The 19,597-nt window shown below is 36.8% G+C and overlaps 7 protein-coding genes across 7 annotated transcripts; 4 read left to right on the forward strand and 3 right to left on the reverse strand.

Moving 5' to 3' along the window:
* Positions 1-298: 298 nt before the first annotated feature.
* Positions 299-3,793, forward strand: CAT8 (DNA-binding transcription factor CAT8; the record flags this gene model as incomplete). Its single annotated transcript, XM_003675350.1, has 1 exon — positions 299-3,793. The coding sequence occupies one exon, from the start codon at positions 299-301 to the stop codon at positions 3,791-3,793; it is 3,495 nt and encodes a 1,164-aa protein (XP_003675398.1).
* A 429-nt stretch (positions 3,794-4,222) lies between these two features.
* Positions 4,223-5,776, forward strand: ATR2 (Atr2p; the record flags this gene model as incomplete). The annotated part of the gene is made up of 1 exon (XM_003675351.1): positions 4,223-5,776. The coding sequence occupies one exon, from the start codon at positions 4,223-4,225 to the stop codon at positions 5,774-5,776; it is 1,554 nt and encodes a 517-aa protein (XP_003675399.1).
* An 82-nt stretch (positions 5,777-5,858) lies between these two features.
* Positions 5,859-7,736, reverse strand: PRM15 (phosphoribomutase PRM15; the record flags this gene model as incomplete). The annotated part of the gene is made up of 1 exon (XM_003675352.1): positions 5,859-7,736. One exon carries the CDS (start codon positions 7,734-7,736, stop codon positions 5,859-5,861), a length of 1,878 nt encoding a protein of 625 aa, XP_003675400.1.
* Positions 7,737-8,217: 481 nt separating this feature from the next.
* Positions 8,218-10,395, reverse strand: FCP1 (protein serine/threonine phosphatase; the record flags this gene model as incomplete). The annotated part of the gene is made up of 1 exon (XM_003675353.1): positions 8,218-10,395. The coding sequence occupies one exon, from the start codon at positions 10,393-10,395 to the stop codon at positions 8,218-8,220; it is 2,178 nt and encodes a 725-aa protein (XP_003675401.1).
* A 288-nt stretch (positions 10,396-10,683) lies between these two features.
* DSK2 (ubiquitin domain-containing protein DSK2) lies at positions 10,684-11,793 on the reverse strand (the record flags this gene model as incomplete). Its single annotated transcript, XM_003675354.1, has 1 exon — positions 10,684-11,793. One exon carries the CDS (start codon positions 11,791-11,793, stop codon positions 10,684-10,686), a length of 1,110 nt encoding a protein of 369 aa, XP_003675402.1.
* Positions 11,794-13,116: 1,323 nt separating this feature from the next.
* On the forward strand, positions 13,117-15,822 carry BUL1 (ubiquitin-ubiquitin ligase BUL1; the record flags this gene model as incomplete). Its single annotated transcript, XM_003675355.1, has 1 exon — positions 13,117-15,822. The coding sequence occupies one exon, from the start codon at positions 13,117-13,119 to the stop codon at positions 15,820-15,822; it is 2,706 nt and encodes a 901-aa protein (XP_003675403.1).
* Positions 15,823-16,317: 495 nt separating this feature from the next.
* Positions 16,318-19,359, forward strand: NCAS0C00450 (uncharacterized protein; the record flags this gene model as incomplete). The annotated part of the gene is made up of 1 exon (XM_003675356.1): positions 16,318-19,359. One exon carries the CDS (start codon positions 16,318-16,320, stop codon positions 19,357-19,359), a length of 3,042 nt encoding a protein of 1,013 aa, XP_003675404.1.
* Between the last annotated feature and the right edge of the window lie 238 nt (positions 19,360-19,597).

The raw sequence follows: 19,597 nt of genomic DNA on the forward strand, positions 1-19,597 counted from the left end.
CGGCTGTAGCGGGCAAAACTGGGATCTCCGCGGATAATGAAAACACGACAAGATGTCAAGTCGCCAATCACTTATTAATCCATGACTACCCTCTGGGTATATATTGCAACTGTTGAGTGGCAAATCTTTGGGAACAGGACACAAAACTGACCAGATCCAACTACAAATACAACCCTCCTCGAGAAACAAACAGCAGTAAACACTACAGATAAACAGCGACGACAACAGCAACAACCCCCTTTTTTAGCTAGAACACTACAAATACAGAATATTACACTAAACGTCTCTTTAACAGAAAATGCCTACAAACAACAGCAACGTCAAAGTAGAGGGTCACTCTGCACGACACACAGATAGATTGATCCCCATACAGATGCAATCGGCAAAGGTAATAGATCCAATAAGGTCCAGAACCGCATCCTTACCAGTCAACGCAACAACAGCAGCATCGTCACCTTCTGTTCAGCCTCCACCACCCTCTTCCACTTCTTCATCAGTGGCTCCAAACGAAGATTCAAATTTAAGGATCGCTCAGGCTTGTGATAGATGCAGATCGAAAAAGACAAGATGTGATGGGAAGAGACCGCAATGTTCTCAATGTGCCATTGTCGGGTTCGAATGTAAAATCAGTGATAAATTACAAAGAAAATCTTTCCCCCGTGGCTATACGGAAACATTAGAAGAAAAAGTAAGAGAATTGGAAAATGAAAATAGAAGATTATTAGCCATTTGCCAATTTAATAAATTACAGTCACAAAAAAACGATACAATAGATAATTCTACAACACAAGAAGAAGTTTATTCAATTAGATCAAATTCCGCATCTTCAACGGCAATTGAAACAGATTCAAATATAACAACTTGCTTGGATACAAATTGTAATAATGATACTCATAATCATTTACATATGAAACCTGTATCCACAAAACCACCACAAAATATTATTTCATTTGAACAAAATGAAGCTCCAGGGTTAAGCGCCGTGAAGGCTTTAAAATCAATGGCAAATCATGAACAAAGTACTCAGTTGGCTACTTTGGTTGCCTTGGCAATACCAAGATCCACAGATGAAATCCTTTTCATACCTCAATTATTATCAAAGATAAGGCAAAATTTCGGTTTCACATCAAAACATTGTCTTTATACTGTATCATTATTATCTTCATTAAAACCAAATTTACCACCACCAAAGATGATTGCAAATAACCTAGAAATGACAAAAAAATTATTAAACCAATTGAAAATAACAAATCTTTGGAAATTTGATGACCTTTCACAATTTATTAATCAATACTTGAAATTGGATCCATTAAATCAAAAAAATTCAAATGATTTATTAAATCAAATTGAAATGGATGAATTAATAAATTTTTTCTTCCAAGATTGGAATGATATAATACCAATAATAAATAAAGAAGAATTTTTATCAAATTATAATGCCTTTAAATTGGATTTAAAAAATTCTGAAAGGGATAAATTATCATCAAATTTGAAAATGAATTATAAAATTTTTGGTTGTATCTTGGTATTGATGTGCCAAATGGGTCTCTTAACAAAGATAAAGGCAACAAATGGTAAATCATCACCAAATATTCATTTAAAATCAATAATGGCATATTATCATCAATTAATTGCCAATTTACCCATTAATAATTTCTTCCAAATTGCAACAATTTCCATACCACAATTGAAACTTTATGTGTTGATCTTATTTTATAATTTAAATGTGGGAGACATTTCTGCCATTTATGAATTAAGAGGAAGAATTATTTCCATGTCACAACAATTAAGATTACATCGTTGTCCCAGTGCTGTACTTAGTGGTTCATCACTAACAATGAATAAATTAGATCAAAGTAATAGAAGAATTTTATTTTGGACAATTTATTCATTAGATGCTTTGTCTTCTTTACAATTAGGTGTCCCAAGATTATTAAAGGATTATGAAATTGAATGTGCATTGCCAATAACAATGGAAGATAAAGAAAGGGATAAGACCAAGATTAAATTGGAAGGTACTGTGTCACCATTTTCATTAGCCATTTTCAGATTTTCAAAGATATTGGGGAATATTTTAGATATGATCTTTAAAAGAAATATGACAGAATCAATGACCAAATCTGTATCCTTAATTCATGAAAATGCTTTGGATCAATGGAGATATGATTTGCCTGAAGATTTAACTTTTAAATTAAATATTCAAGGTTCCATTGATTTAAATGTGATGCACCAGGGAAATTCCACACCAGGGAAGAAGAATTTAATCTTAATGTTTTTCTATTTCTTTGCTGTATCCATGATTCATTTACCTGTTGTGGCAGCAAGACCATTGGATGTTAAAAATGCGATGCCAGATAGATCTTCATCCTCTTATATTGCCCTACAACATGCCATTAATACAATGTTAAATGTGTTGGAACTATTAAACAATCAACCAAAAAATTATTATTTGCCCGTCCCAATTAATATGTCAAGATTACAAATAAGATCAGCATTAATTAGTTCAAGAGGAATGTTAGATTATATTAAAGGTGGTGCTCTTTTCCTGGATAATAAAACTTTACTGTTACAAGTAATTAAGAATTTAGAAAGGGATAGAACTTTAGATTTACCTGGTGTCGTTTCATGGCATAGCTTAAAATTATTTGATTTAACCATAACACTTTTCATTCAAAATTCAAACATTAAATTGGAAAAATTAGACAAGATATTAGAGAAAAAATCAAATTATTATAATAAATTAATGGGTAAACCAACATCAAATAATACCAATAATAATATTTCAAGTAAAAAGAGGAAACAAGAAACTATAGAAATATCAACACCATCTCCAACTTCACCACCATTGAAAAAAATGTCTAAAAAATCAAAAAGCCCCATTTTACAATCAACAATATTACCATCACAAACATTACAAAATTATAATAATAATATTCAAAATCAATTGGCTGATGCATTACAATTTGATCCAATTTTAAACTCAAATTCTTATAATTTTAGTAACTTTGACTTATCCAACTATTTCCAACCAAATGAAAATGAAAAAACTGTACAACTACCAAAACTCACTACCAATAATAATGTCACCAATGAGGACCCTACAAAATATAAAGAACTTTTCAATCCAACAGCTGTAACTGGAACATCATTATTAAACCTTTCAACATTGGCTAGTCCGGGAACTTCAACAGGCCTCACCACCACCAGCGACAATAATAATATATTAACAAAGGGCAATAATAATAATAATAATAATACCAATACTGTATTTTTAAATAATAGGGACAATAACAGCACAGATAACCTATCTACGATGATGATGTTAGTCAATAATGAAATTCCTTTCTCCAATTTGAATTTATCTGAATTATGGAATAATAAATTGTCCACAGAAGACAAGGATAAACAAGGACAAGAACAAAACCAACCTCGAAATACAAATGATGATGTGGGTATGACAAATTCAAATTACGGTTATTTTGTAGATGCATCATTGGGGTTAGCACCATTATTAGAATTAGCAAATAATGATAATAACAATTTCATACTAGATGATGAATCAAAGACAATATCACATAGTAGCAAGACACCAGAATCAATATTAAAGGACGAAGACCCAGTGATACATCATAATAACTTACTTTTCAATCAGTTGAACACATCTAATGAAAAACCAAGGCATCTTCAAACTGAACCCAATTATCCACCAAAGGGAAAACTGAATCAAAAAACACCCTTTGCAAGGAAAAAGGAAAACATTGACGAATTATTCAATTGGCACAATACGAAATAATATTCTTTTTTGACTTCCTCTTTTTCATATTTATTGAAACCGTTTGTATACTTTTGTACACTATCTACTTACTTTCAACATTTTGATATGTTACTGTTTTATTTTGTCGCGTGACGAATCTTTTGCCTTATGTAATGTATTATATAAATATTATATAAAAGACTTACAATCTTCGCGTCTGAACGCGTCAAGACGTCACAAAGAAACAACCGTACAGATCTGAATTTGACGTATTTTGCTTGCTTAAATGGAAAGACAATAATAATTCACTATACAATAAAATTTTCCTTAGGCATTCTTTGTTGCCATTGACAACCATTAATTGAAAGCCTAGAATCAAACCATATATAAAGCAGGACATTCTTAAGATATATATATATATATATCCATGGACTCTGTAAGCACTTCTCTATAAACGATCCAAGGACAATGGAGAACAAAGAACCCATAGTATCATCATCACAAAAGAAAACCTTATCTTGTGATTCATTGCTCGAGAACAGCACGCCTTGGCAAAATGAACAATACTTCCAATCACATCTGAAGGAATATTTCTTCATATTCACGTGTATGTTTGCAAATTTGCTTAATCAAGCGGGTCAAACACAAGTGCTCTCCACCATGAATGTCATCTCAGAATCATTCCATTCGGATGTAGGTACACAGACATGGCTGATGGCTTCCTTCCCATTAGTTTCAGGTTCGTTCATTCTGATTAGTGGTAGAATTGGTGACATTTATGGTCTTAAAAAGACAATGATTGGTGGGTATATCTTTATGATTATATGGACATTGCTTTGTGGGTTCGCTGACTACACCCATAGTGATACTTTCTTTATCGTATGCAGAGCATTCCAAGGGTTGGGTATTTCATTTATCTTGCCTAACATAATGGGTTTGGTCGGGAATATATATAAAGTGGGGACATTGCGTAAAAATATCGTTATCAGTCTCATTGGTATTACGGCACCAACGGGGGCCTGTATGGGTGCCTTATGGGGAGGATTAATTGCCACTGAAAGTTCAAGACAGTGGCCATGGATCTTCTACGCATATGCTCTCGCTGCCTTTGTCAATTTAATAATGGCTATTTATTCAGTACCGGAAAATGTCCCGACAAATGTTCATAATTTCGCCATGGATTGGATGGGAGCAATTATTGGTGTCGTTGGTTTGATTCTATTTAATTTTGTTTGGAATCAAGGTCCCGTCAATGGCTGGGCTAAACCTTATATCATTGTTTTGTTGATCATTTCAATTATTTTCTTAGTGGCATTCATCATATATGAATTGAAATTCCCCATTTCGCCATTACTTCCACGTGAGGTCACCAAGAATGGGCAAATTCTAACAATCTTAGGTATTTTATTTTTGGGATGGGGGTCTTTCGGTATATGGACCTTTTATTATTACGCATTCCAATTGAATTTAAGAAATTATTCTCCCTTATGGGCAGGTGCCACGCATTTTATGTTCATCATTTGGGGAAGCATTGCTGCCTTTATAGTAGGTTTTACAATTAATAGAGTGGGACCAGCAGTACTGTTGTTCTTCTCTGCATTGGGTTTCACTATGGGTTCGTTAATGTTAAGTGTCACACCCATTCATCAAACATATTGGCGTATGAATGTGGGGATGCAAATAATATTAAGTTTTGGGATGGATCTTTCATTTCCAGCATCTTCAATCATATTAAGTGATCATTTACCAATGCAATATCAAGGAATGGCAGGTTCACTGGTTAACACTATTATCAATTATTCCACCTCGCTATGTTTGGGTATGGGAACTACCGTGGAGCGTCAAATAAATAAAACTGGGGAAGAGTTATTGAGGGGATATCGTAGTGCTCTTTATTTAGCGGTTGGATTGGGAGGTTTAGGAGCTTGTGTAGCCTTCCTTAATCTATGTTATGATTTATGGAGGAAGAGGAAGAGCCGCTTAGATGATATAAGAAGTCTAAATACTAATGATTCTGCATAAGTAACTGACGTTCTGTCACTTGATGCGTTTTTCCGTAGACAGTGCAAAATATGTAGACTTAAATTTACTATATATCGAACTACTAGAAGGAAGTAGTCAACCCAGTCACTTCAGGTCTAAACCATTCTCTTTTGAGTATATCCCAGGTGGAACGAGCTAGGTTAGTAGCAGATTCTTCGCTTTTAGAACAAGCTTCGATGTACACTTTCAATTTTGGTTCAGTCCCTGAACCTCTCATTGTAAGTCGAACCGTCCCTTCAAGATTGGAAAATTCAGATGGCTTTGCCTCAACGGTTATCATTTGGGATGTTGGATCAACGGGTAAATTTGGAATATTATCTTTTGTATTTGATTGGTATCCAACAGTTAGATCCCTAAACACTGTCACAATGAGTTCGTTTCCTATTTCAGATGGATATTTTTTGTTAGTTGAAGGGTACTCGTGTCTAATGAAGTCAAATACTGTCTTCGTAATGCTGAGGTCCTTAAGTATATAATATCCATTATATTCCTTAAACACACCAAATTTTCCGAAACCTTCTTCCATGATATCAAAAGGTGACATTTGATATTGATTCATCCAGTGGCAGTAAGCTTGTAAAAATACTGTAGCTGCACTTATTCCGTCTTTATCACATTCCATATCGGGGAACATATATCCAATAGCTTCTTCAAATCCAAATGGAACGTAGTATCCTTCTTGTCTTAGATCAATTGCCTTGTTGCCTATCCACTTAAAGCCGGTTAATGTATCTTCGTAATGGAAACCATTCATATCTGCCATTCTTTTAATCATTTGGGATGATACAGTCGAATTTATCATTGCTAGAGGGTGCGTTTTGCGGAAAGCTACATCCTGTTGTTCATATAGCTGGAATTCGTAGTATCCCAATAAAAATCCAATCTCGTTACCCGTTAGTTGTCTCCATTTTCCTGTCTTTTTATTTAAAACAGCAGCTGAAAATCGATCTGCATCAGGATCATTAGCAATAACTAAGGATAGTCCATTTTCTTGTGCCAATTTAATTGCCAAGGACAAAGCACCCTTTTCCTCGGGGTTGGGAAAACTGACAGTAGGAAAACTTGGATCTGGAAGTCTCTGCTCAGACACAACCAAATAATCGACATTTTCGTGGAGATTGAGTAATTCACTTGAGACTTTTGCAAATATTTCAGCGCCAACACCGTGCATAGGAGTGTAAACAAAAAAAGGTGTCTTGACATCCTTGAGTGACAAATGAGAACTATGGATAAGTACTCGCTTCATTTGCATCAAATATTTCTCTGTCATAAGATCCTTTATAAAGACTAGTTTATTTGTCTCCAACCCTTTTTTGAAGGTTGCATCCCAGTCCCATGATGTTGACCATGGTTCTAGATTCTTTTGTATCATTTCTGCAATGTTTTTATCATGTGGAGGTATAATTTGGCATGCGTTATCATAGTATACTTTATAGCCATTATCCATCTTTGGATTATGACTTGCTGTAATCATAACACCGACACTTGCTTTCAGATTGAGTACAGAGAATGGGACCAGTGGTGTATGAACAAACTGATCATCTGGAGTTAGATAAAAGACTTTGAATCCAGCTCTTAAAAAAATTGAGGCCGTAACTATTGCAAATTCTTTGGAATGGAATCTATGATCATGACCTACCACTGCAGTAAGATTGTTCGGAAATTGTTCCTTAATATAGTTGGCTAACCCCTGGGTTGATTGTAAAATAATTAGAGAGTTCATTCTAGAGAAACCGGCTTCCATTCTTGACCTTAAACCTGCAGTACCAAAGACAATTCTCGTATCAAACCTCTGATGTAATTCAGGCCAGTTTTTATTCTCACATAGCTGCAGAACTTCTTTTCTAGTTTCTTCATTTTGATCGAGTCGTAACCAAAGGTTAATCGGTTCTCGAAGATTTTCGGGACAATTACTTAAAGAACTTTGAGTGGCATCCATTTTCAACGGCCTAATTGGTTTCAGTTGCTTTAGGTTCAACTTCCTGTGATTAGTATGAATTGCTAGAAGGGAAAATGTTAATTATATAAGGGATTTCTCGAGGCAGATGATGAGATACCTCGGCGCTGAAAAACAAAATATATTTGTGACGACAGCAAAATTGAAGTGGAAAGTATTAAAAAAGTTACGTTCCAAGCATTATAGAGCTTATATATTCAAAGGTCTGTAAAAGACATATGTCAACGAGGCTGGAAAATGATAGCACAGGAGAAGAACTTTCACGATTAAGTAAGTCTTCTTGGCGGCTCAGTAAGATCATGCAACAATCAAGCATTTACAACTGGTATGAAAAATCAAGCAATGTCACAGACAAATTATGTTAATGGTTTAACATTAATTCTATTACAAGTTAAGATATACTAGGTACATTGGATCGATCATATTATAAACCTGTGTTCATTAGCTCTTCAATGTGTCGTGATCAACTGTCAAGCATATTCATCAGTTCATCCTCGAGATCTGAGTCACTTTCTTCTTCCTCTTCCTCCTTACTAGGACGAACTTTCTTGGCTTCTATTGCTTCCTCATTATAGTCACTATGTAATCGCTTTGTTGGGCCTCTGGTGTTTTTACCATTTGTCATGTTTTCCTCTTTATTATTTTGACCTTCACCATCTTCCTGTTCCTCATCTTCTTCCTCAGCATCCTCCTCCTCCTCCTCATCGGAGTCTAGGATATCACCTTCATCGTCGTCCAGCCATGACATTCCGCCAGAAAACAATTCTAATTCTGCACTATTAGTGCCATTTGCTGGAGAAAGATTTTCATTTGCGGTTGCTAATAATTGACGTTTCGCAAGTTTCTTCTTGAATTCTTCCAACTCTGTTTCTGACACGGGTTGTTCGACTATCAGTTCATAAGGTTTTTCATCAACATGCTTCCATGACGTTAAACATTCGAAAACCCAATCTGGATGAAGAATCTTGATTTTAGGATTAAACGATTTGGCCAATCTTGCCTTATATGTTCCAGGTGTCTTTGTAATCACATGAGTTGTCTTTTCATCAATATCAGAAGTTGATATTGCCCCGAACGTGTTTGTCCATATGACAATATCTGCCCTTTGAATATCTGTTCCCAGAGGGATCAACCCAGAAAACACAAATCTGCAGTTGTCTAGTACATTCTGTTTCATAGCTGGCATTATTAATTTGATATCTGCTTTTAATTCACCATCCTTTTTTAGGACATTATAATATTTATCATGTATTCTTACTAGAGTATCCTTCAAATGATATAGTTCGTCGTCGTCATCTATGAGTAATCGTTGGTCATGGAAATGTTTTTGCAACGCAGCTAGTGGTCTATTTTGCTGTTGGACTTCAAGTGAGGCAGAATATTCAATCTTTTTCGATATTTCTTCCTTGTTCTCTCCAGCTGATGTAGGAGGCTCCTCCGTGGTAGCTGATTGATGACTTAATTCTTCTTCTTGACGTTTCACTTCTTGGTCAATTTTCTCCTTCAATTTTTTCTCAGAGTCCATTATGTCAATTAATAAATCTTCAGTATCTTTACTTTTCTCACGTGAACGTCTTCCCAATTGTAACATAGTTGCCTGTTGTTTAGGTAAGAAATTTGAATTAATGTCACCAACACCAACGAAAAAATTATATGGAACCACTTTAATTAAATTAGGTGACCAATTCCAAACATCTCCTCTATCATCAATGACAATTACCATTGACTGATCCGTGGGGAACAATCTCTCTAATGATTTCGTGGTCATAGACCCATTCTCATCACGCGATAAAATTCTGTCTCCAAAGAGATCACCATTGGGATCAATGATTTTAGCAATTTCTGATGCGTATGCTCTTGTAGCCATTGTATATATATGCATTTCAAACAATGGAGCAATTTTCTCCAAGAATTCCTTTAAGCCTGGCCTTACTTTCACATAGTACCAACATTTCCTTAAAGGTGGTTTAGGGCCCATATATAACGTAGGTAATATAGGTTCCTCTTCCAGGGAAAATTGTTTTACGTCCTTTAAAGTTTCAAAATTTGGATTTTTTGGGTCATTCTTCCATTCACCGATGGTAGGATCTACACCACAATGGATAACCGTTTGATCCAAATCCACCACTAAGACTAACTTTTTCTCCTTTCTTAACCTTGTCCTTACATTGAGACCAATATCCAATGCCTCTCTGGTACTTATTTTCAAATTTGTATCTGTATGAGAAATGGTCAAGTTGGCACCAGAGCCCGAGGCATCATTGTCATCCTCATCGACTTCTTCACCGCACAAAGTACAAAGTCCACCGTACACGACATCATGGTTGCAAGGCCTTATGATTTCCGCCAAAACTTGATTGGGGGAGGCAATTTCATCCCCAATGTCGACATTCCAAGAGATTAATTGTCCCTTGTAGGGGGACTCGAAAAATTCGATGGATTCCCTAATGGATTTCTTGCCTGCTGTAGGAGGTGAAGAAACGTCGTTGTCATCAGGTGATGAGGCGACGTCCACGACGAACCAGAATTTATATGCTAGGAGACGGTCGCCCTTTTGAACTTCATCACCTACGTGAGTTATTAGTTGGTCTATTGTTATTGGGTAGGGCAGGCCTATGGGGGCCAGTATTTGAGTAGACATTATTGTCGTTGTGCTTACTTGCTATAAGGGATGTGCAATGCTAGGAAGAATGTAGATGTTGCTGCTGCTCAGTGAGAGTGAGCCTTGAAAATGAGTCTTGATTTTGAAACTTTTTTCTTGTTGTACGTTTGTTTGTTTTGTTTGTTAATGCCACTTTTTCAATCTCCGCGATGAATTCATCATGGATAAATGAAATAATTAATGGTGAAGATGAACGGCATTAGATACAAATACGTAGGGCTATATATGTTTGTATTTAGGTATAGTTTAGTTGATTAATTGGTTATTTTAAACATCGCCATTCAACAAGGCATTCAATGCAGATTCGACGTTTCCACCGCTACGTCTTAAGGCAGCCACATTTCTATCAAAGTCGAAGAACCCCATATCGTTCAATTGTCTCAATTGATGTTCATAACGTTCTTCTGGGGGTCTGGTATCTTCTTGCTGTTGTTGTGCTGCAGGAGGTTGGAACATAGATGCGAAAAACGAAGGATCAAATGCAGGAGGGTTGCCAGAACCAGCAGCATTGGTATTTGCCATTCCAGCGGCGAATGGATTCATGGCCGGATTAAACAAGGACGCAAATGGGTTTGCAGCGTTGGTAGTTGCTGTAGAGCTTGGATTTGTACTTGCAGTGTTTGTTGTTGAAGGAGTATTTTCGCTGACTGTATTATCGTCATCACCACCTGGAGCAGGGAAGTCAGAAGAAGTATTTGCTTGACCATTCCCATTAGGGTCCACACCACCGTTCATTGCTCTTGCCATTTGCATACTCTGTCTTATCATATCTGGGTTTGTTAACATTTGTCTAAACATTGGATTTTGTAGAATTTGTCTCGCTTGAGGTCCCATTGCTTGCAATTGTGGATTTGCCTGAATGATAAAATCGAGCATTTGCGGATTACTTAGCATCTCATTCATTTGAGATTGGAATACGGGGTTATCCAACATCCTTAGCATTTCATCTTGGTTAGGACCTGAATTATTTAGCCCACCATCTGGACCAAAAGTATCGGCAGAAGGCAAATTCAAGTATCCGGCATAACGTGCACTGGTCAAATCTGACAATGGATTAAACCCACCAGTTTCACCGGCAGCCATATTAGGTGCCACAGGGGTCGCTGTGGTATTAGCTTGAGGAGGAGGCGACTTATTCTTATTGGCGCTGCCACCGCCAGATTTGACCATGTGAATGGAAAGACCATCTAAAATTTTGTAGAACTCCACCGTTTGGTCATCCTTCAAGATTTTCCCTGAAAAGATAAGTCTTTGGTTTGTTGCAGGGACTTCAGAAACTTTGGCAATTTCTTCCTTCAATTGAAGGATGGTACTTGCCGGGTCGATGGAAACCTGCCAGTTGTTTTGGCCCGATTTGACGTGGATCGATATAGACATTTGTGCGGCTTGCAGGTGTGTTATATTCCTATGGGTTTTCTCAGTTGACCTTTATCTCTTCTCTCGTTTGATCACGTTAAATTTGCCACCTTGTTTTATAAATTCAACATTTGAATTTTAGATCTTCAGTTTTCTGCGGAGAGAAAGGGGCCGTACAATGCCCGGCACAATACATGGTATTATTATTGGGTCGGCCATTGGAAAATGGAATATAATAATATAATCATTGTTTCTTTCATTCAAATAGGAGTAAAATAGCTAATACAAGAGATAGTATGGTAAATATTCCAGTGATTACTAAGCTGGACATACTTTCTGTAAAAACTACTATGATATCTAGACGATCCTTTTCCCAGTTCATAAATGGTGCTCCATAATAGCCAATGTTATAACATGCTCGGCGTTTCTACTTATTGATCTCATTTTTTTAGGAAATAAGCAATCTTGGCTTGAAGAATCACGAAAAACTAGATATATGAGGGAAACGCTTGTTTTTATTCATAAGAGATGAAGAGAAAGGAACCTCGGCACAATACATAGTGTTGTTATTGGGTCGGTGTTGGACAGATGAAATATAACTCAACCTCAGAACCTTCTTCAATCTTTCATTAGTTCATTCCAGAAGGCTTCACGATAAGAGAACTAACTGGCGAATCAGGACAATACATGATTAGTCTATTCGCGGGGTTGATGCATGATTCATGGTCCCATCTACGTAGTCATTTACGTACGTCGCTTTCGCTGCTCTATTGACACATCCTTTGGGTGCTATAATGATAGGTAACACGATTTGTGCCGTGGAGACTCCTCTCCAAATCGGTTTTTCTACTGTTAAGCTGCAGCATGAGGGAGATGACACTAAAGAGCTGCTGCCATTTTCAGTAAATGGAATGGAATGCAATGGATTTGAGTGGAAGAGGTTATGAGTCAACTTCTGATAATGTCACGTGCTCATTGTTGGCCGGTCCCGGTCCGGGTTCATATGATTTTAATGGGCCGGGCTTTACGTCTCAAAATGGATGTTGACAGAATAAAATGGAAATATCCATGTAACGTTCGATACATGCCAGATTTGATGTGGAGTCGGTTGATACTAGGTAGTAGTTGGAGTAATCTATCCTCTACCTTCTTTTACAGATTAGTCACAGCATTGGCAAAACTTATTTAACGCAATTTGCTACTAATATACAAGGACGAGTTGTATTGCCATTATTCCACCTGAGCTTATTCTATATGGAAATGATCATACAAGCAGAAGACTCACAAGATTGAATAACTGTCTATTTATCTCATCTCATCTCATCTCATCTATATTAACCCCAAATGGTAACTTCATATAGTTCCAACTCATCAGCAACCAACAGTTCAAGGAGGACTTCAAATTCTACTGATCAATCGTCAACGCAAATGACATCTTCTTCATCCTCCTCAGAGCGTCCTACCCTGCGTGCTGCTAATACTGAACTGCATGGAAGACAACCAAGAACACCGACAAGAAGGACATCATCATGGTTTCGAAGTGCCTCCACTTCATTCATACCTAGATCTCAAAGACACAGTAGTAATGATCATCCAACTAATACACCAGTAGAACATCAAGCTCGTGACGACATCTTGCTTGATATATTGCCTTCTTTCGAAATGTATAATTCCCTTCATAGACATATTCCACAAGGTAATGTTAACCCTGATCTTCATGACTTTCCCCCATCTTATCAAGAGATACAAGAAGGGAGCAGCTCATCGGGAACAACGATCCGTATCCAAAATGATGTTGACTATATGCAATCACCTGAATCGCCCACATCAATGCTAGAGGGTCAAACGGATGGTGAGCAAGATATTTATGTTACTCCATCGTATGCATTACGTACCTTACATGCTTTGGAAACGCAGCATCAAAACCTTAATTGGGAGCGATTTATTACCAATACAGATGATGACTTGAATGAATCTGATAATATTTTTGTCGATGATATTTATACGCTACCCAAAGTGGCTTCGCCCATTCAAATCAGTATCAAACTCACTAAGCAACCTTGTGTCCCCCATGTTAAGCCAGAAGAAGAGTCTATCTTGAAAGAATTTACATCGGGAGAAATCATTTATGGATACTTTCTTGTTACAAATAAATCATTGGAGCCATTACCGTTTGAAATGTTTTATGTAACCTTGGAAGCCTATACTTCAATTGTTGATAAGCAAAGAAGGAAAAGAACTTTGAAAAGGTTTTTGAGAATGGTAGACATGAGTGCATCTTGGTCGTACACAAATATTTCCATGGGTACAGGTAAGAAAATGCCTCCAGGTGAAATTGATTTCGATAAAACAATTATTGGGTTACCTAATAGTAGAATCTTGGAGCCTATGACCACATATAAGAAATACTTTATGTTTAAATTACCCAATCAGTTATTAGATACCACTTGTAAGCAAGAACATTTTTCACATTGTCTCTTGCCTCCAAGTTTGGGGTGGATAAATAAAAATGGGTGTGTATATTCTGGGATTGAAGTTAATAACGTATTAGGCTTTGGTCATATTGGTACGAAAGGTTCTCCCATTTTGACATACGATATGGCAGGTGAAAGTGTTTCAGTTAATTATTCAGTGGACGCCAGAATTGTTGGGAGTAATCCAATTAATGATGGAAAATTAGCAATAATGAGTGAAAGACAATATAATTTAAGAATTGTCCCATTTGCCTTTGGATCTGCATTAGTTGGCGAACGTGGGTTTTCGGAACAATTAAAGCGGTTAACTTTGTTAGTGCAGGAAAGATTAGCTGCTTTGGAGAATGTGTTCTGTCGCCTGCGAGATGGTTCACCAATTACAAATGTTGATATTCATGGAACTGATCTTTCTGGTTATGTAGATGCCAACACTGAATTAGATTCAGATGAAATTCTAAGAAGGAAAGTTGATCAACTACACGTCCTTAATAGAATGGATGGGCCAATGGATTCTTCTGATATCGCTGATTTCAAAGGTTTGGCAAGTAAATCAGAGGGGATCGTCGAATCTGAGCTGAACTACAGGATAAAGGGGAAGTCAAACTCAGGTTCCAGGAAAGGATTATTTGCAGGGTTCCAAGCTGCTTTAACAGGATCATCATTGGCAGCATCCTCTTCTTGTGGCATCGTTGAAGCCAAGGTAGATAAACTGGGCATGATATTAGCGACAGTTAAGATTCCACAGAAAAGTTTAGCCTATTGGTCTCCTTCATTATTAAGGAAGACTAATCTATTTGAAAAGAAAACTAAGCATGCACAAGAAAATTGGATGCGTCTGCTGAACTTATTGCCTGAAGAAGAGCGGACTTCACTGACGGATTTGGATATTCAATTGACCTGTATACAGTCCAATAATAGTGTGCCACATGAACCTGCTGAGATTCAAGCCGTCACCACTGAACTATTCTGCATAACGGTTACATCTGAAAATTCGATTCCAACCAAGCTAAATTCTCAACAACTTATGGATGAGAAAAAGCTGAATGATATGAAGGAAACGTTTAGAAATTTCCAGAAAACCATTCAGGATTATCAGAGAAAATTCAGTGACAACAACGAAAAGTTGAATGAATTGTACAATATTAACAGGACAGTGGCTACTGCCAGAGAATTGAAGTTTTCCAACTTCATTACTCAACAAATATACAACGATGTTGAAAGTTTAGCTAACCTTAAGGTAAACGTGACATGTTTATCAAACGTCTTCAAGAAACAGGCAAAGCCAGAAAAATTGTTCTCCAATTCGCTATCGGGATCCACATTGAAACCTAGTAGTAGCAGTAGTAGTAGCTTAAACAACAACAACAACGTTTGGAGGCGGAAATCGAATTTGCAATATGAGAGAGACCTTAATGTCAACTTGGAATTTAACAGAAATCTAATTCAAACATTGGTGCCAAGCTTTGAAAGTTGTCTCTGTAGTAGGTTTTATTCAGTCCGTGTTAACATCAAATTTCATCACCTTGGAACCCTCACGATAGATGTCCCCATATCAGTGAAAAACTTCGTTACCTGAGCCAGCTTCAACTTGAACAGAGTGTTGTGATATATTTGTATTCTATTTAATTTTTTTATAACCGTTACTCTATATTTAATCTTATTATTTTATTTTATTCACTATGACAGTCATGTTTGTTTCTATTCCAGTCCCGGTCCCAATTTAGTACGGCGGAATGAGTCGGCATCCACATTTTTTGACAGGAAAAACGCCAAGGCAAGCCGCAAAGTTTCCATCGAAAAATTTATTTGGTGAATAACTGGAGATTTGACCCCAGTTTTCCCAGTTGAGCACATCAAAGGTTCATCGTGCCTTTGAGATACATATTACGATACAGCTACGTAGGAGACAACATATAGGATAGAACCTGTTGAACTTCTCTCGCTTTTAACTACAAGAACGGTCGTTTCTACAAAAAAAAATCGGAGCAAGGAAACTTGAAAAGAGTCATCATCTCTTCTGATAAATTGCTGAACTATTAAAACTTCTCGATCATATTTATCTTGGTTTCGAATGGTAAAAACTAATGCTCCTGGTACACTGTCAAAAGGAAGCATGCTGACGCCGACATCATCTAATCAAGCTAATAAGGTTCAGGCCGGATCGCCATCTACACTTACTCCTGTTCCAGCTTCTCCAAACATGACAGCTCCTCCTTTACGCCCTTCACTTCATCCCTCTAAGACTGAAACGAAGCTTCGTGGTAGACAATCTAAGAAGGTAAATACTGGGCCAGCATCGTGGATTAGAAGTGCTTCGACATCAAGCATGCGCAGATTAAGAAATCATGCTAATAAGAGTCAAACACGTTCCACTCCTCATTCACCATCAAGGTTGGCTTCCTCAAAGAACGCAGATGATAAGATCCCATCACCTTCTTCGGCTCGTCATAGTTCTTCCGTGGAAAGAAATACTCCTTCAAAACCAACTAATATTCAAATGCAAAATAATTATAATACTAATTCAAAGGACTTACCCGTTGGAGAATCTTTGGATGATCTAGACGAAGATGATATAGTGTTTGATGTTTTGCCATCCTTTGAAATGTACAATGCTCTTCACAGACATATTCCTCAAGGTAATGTAAACCCAGATCTTCATGATTTCCCTCCAAGTTATGGAGAAATTCAGCAAGGAATGGCAACCACTGCATACATTGAGAATAATGTTGATCTTACTACCTATCCTTTACAGCAACCTCCATTGGCTCACCACAGTAATAGTGGCCACGATATTCATATTACGCCATCGTATGCGTTAAACGCATTGCATCCGTTAAACACACAGCATTTGACCATTCAACCGACAAATGATCCTAGTGTTGATCATATTGACACACCATTTCAAGACGATTTAAATGAGTCTGATAATCTTTTTATCGATAAACTATATACACTCCCCAAGATTGATACACCCGTGGAAATCGAAATAAAAATTACGAAGCACGCAGGCTCTCCACATACTAAACCAGAGGAGGAATCCATATTGAAAGAATATACATCCGGTGATATTATCCATGGATATTGTATTATTGAGAATAAGTCTTCAAAGGCACTTCCGTTTGAAATGTTTTATGTGACATTGGAAGCATACACTTCAGTCATTGACAAAACAAAGGGGAAAAGGACAGTGAAAAGATTTTTAAGAATGGTAGATTTAAGTGCGTCTTGGTCATATACCAACATTTTCATGGGAACAGGTTGGAAAATGACCCCAGGTGAAATTGATTTTGATAATGCAGTTATTGGATTGCGTAATAGTAGAATTCTGGAACCGGGCACAAGATACAAGAAATATTTTATGTTTAAGCTACCCAATCAGTTATTAGATACCACTTGCAAGCAAGAACATTTCTCACATTGTCTTTTACCTCCAAGTTTTGGAATAGATAAGTACAGAAATGGATGCAAATATTCCGGAATAAAAGTTAATAATGTGTTAGGATCTGGTCATCTGGGCACAAAAGGTTCTCCCATTTTAACTTATGATATGGTGGATGATAATCTTTCAGTTAATTATACAGTTGATACAAGGGTAGTTGGGAAGGATCCAAAGAATAAACAGAGAATTGTTATCATGAGAGAAAGAGAATATAATCTAAGAGTCATCCCATTTGGTTTTGGATCGGCATTGGTTGGTGAGCGTGGCTGTTCTACTCAATTAAAGGATTTGATAGCATTAATTCAAGAGAGATTAAGCGCAGTAGACAAAATATTCAAACGATTAGAAAAGAATGAACCTATAACGAGCGCGGATATCCATGGAAGTGATATCACAGGCACAGTGGATGCAAACACAGAATTAGATTCAGGTGAAATATTAACCAGGAAATTAGATCAATTGCATGTTCATAATAGGATGGATGGACCATACAAATATTCCGATATATCTGACTTCAAAGGTCTGACACAGAAGACTGATGAAATGGTAGAATCTGAGTTGAACTACAGGATAAAGGGGAAGTCAAAATCAGGTTCCAGAATAGGATTATTTGCAGGTTTCCAGGCTGCATTGACAGGATCATCATCCTCATCATCAGGACCGATGGCAGATTCCTCCTCGCATGACCTAGCTGAAGCTAAGGTAGACAAGTTGGGTATGATTCTGGCAACAGCTACCATTCCACAGAAGAGTCTCCCATATTGGGCTCCCTCACTTCTAAAGAAAACAAACGTTTTCGAGAAGAAGACTAAGCATGCGCAAGAGAATTGGATGCGTCTGCTAAATTTATTACCTGAAGAGGAGAGAACTCCACTGACGAAATTAGATATCCACTTGACATGTATCCAGTCGAATAATAGTGTGCCACATGAACCTGCTGAGATCCAAGCTATTACCACCGAACTATTCTGCATCACTGTTAGATCTGATAATTCCATTCCAATCAAGCTGAATGCTCAAAACCTTATGGATGAAGATAAATTGGATAATATGAGGAAAACTTTCCAAAGTTTCCAAAAGACAATTCAAAAATATCAAAGGAAATTTAGGGATAATTTTGAAAAATTGAATGAGTTATATAACGTTGACAGGACAGTGGCTACTTCCAGAGAATTGAAATTTTCCAATTTTATTACTCAACAGATATATAACGATGTGGAAAGTTTGGCCAATCTCAACGTTAAAGTGACTGGTTTGCCCGAAGTTTTCAAGAAACAATTGAACACGTTGAAGTCGGATAGTGCATTAGTCAGTTCGTTAACAGGGTCCACATTGAAACCTAGTACCAGTGGCGAAAACAGTTCTAATGCAATTCCAATTGTTAATGCTAAAGGTGGTCTTTCCTCTTCAACGTCACTTATATCTCGTGCATCCACGTCGAATAGATTTCATGATCAAATAATTCGTTCGTGGAAGAAGAAATCAGATTTACAATATGATAGGGACGTCAATGTCAATCTTGAATTTAACCAAAATTTAATTCAAACTTTAGTTCCAAGTTTTGAAAGTTGTTTGTGTTGTAGATTTTACTGTGTGCGTGTCAATATCAAATTTCATCATATTGGTACAGTCACAATAGATGTCCCCATATCAGTGAAAAATTTCGTTCCCTGAGTTTACTTTGAACATTCACAAATAATTGTAGTATAATTTTAACATTTTTTATATATTTGTGGTAGTATTTATTAAAATATCAATTCTACTTGTAGACCTTTCTTGCAAACGTTTCTTTGGTATGAATATTAATTGTTGTCTGGTGTTCTGTTTTTTTGACACGCGGCATATAGAAAAATATCACGCACGATCAATAAATTTCTTATCGACAGAAAGATTCACATTTATATTAAGCAAG

This window comes from Naumovozyma castellii, chromosome 3 (assembly GCF_000237345.1).
Source record: "Naumovozyma castellii chromosome 3, complete genome".
NCBI lineage: Eukaryota > Fungi > Ascomycota > Saccharomycetes > Saccharomycetales > Saccharomycetaceae > Naumovozyma > Naumovozyma castellii.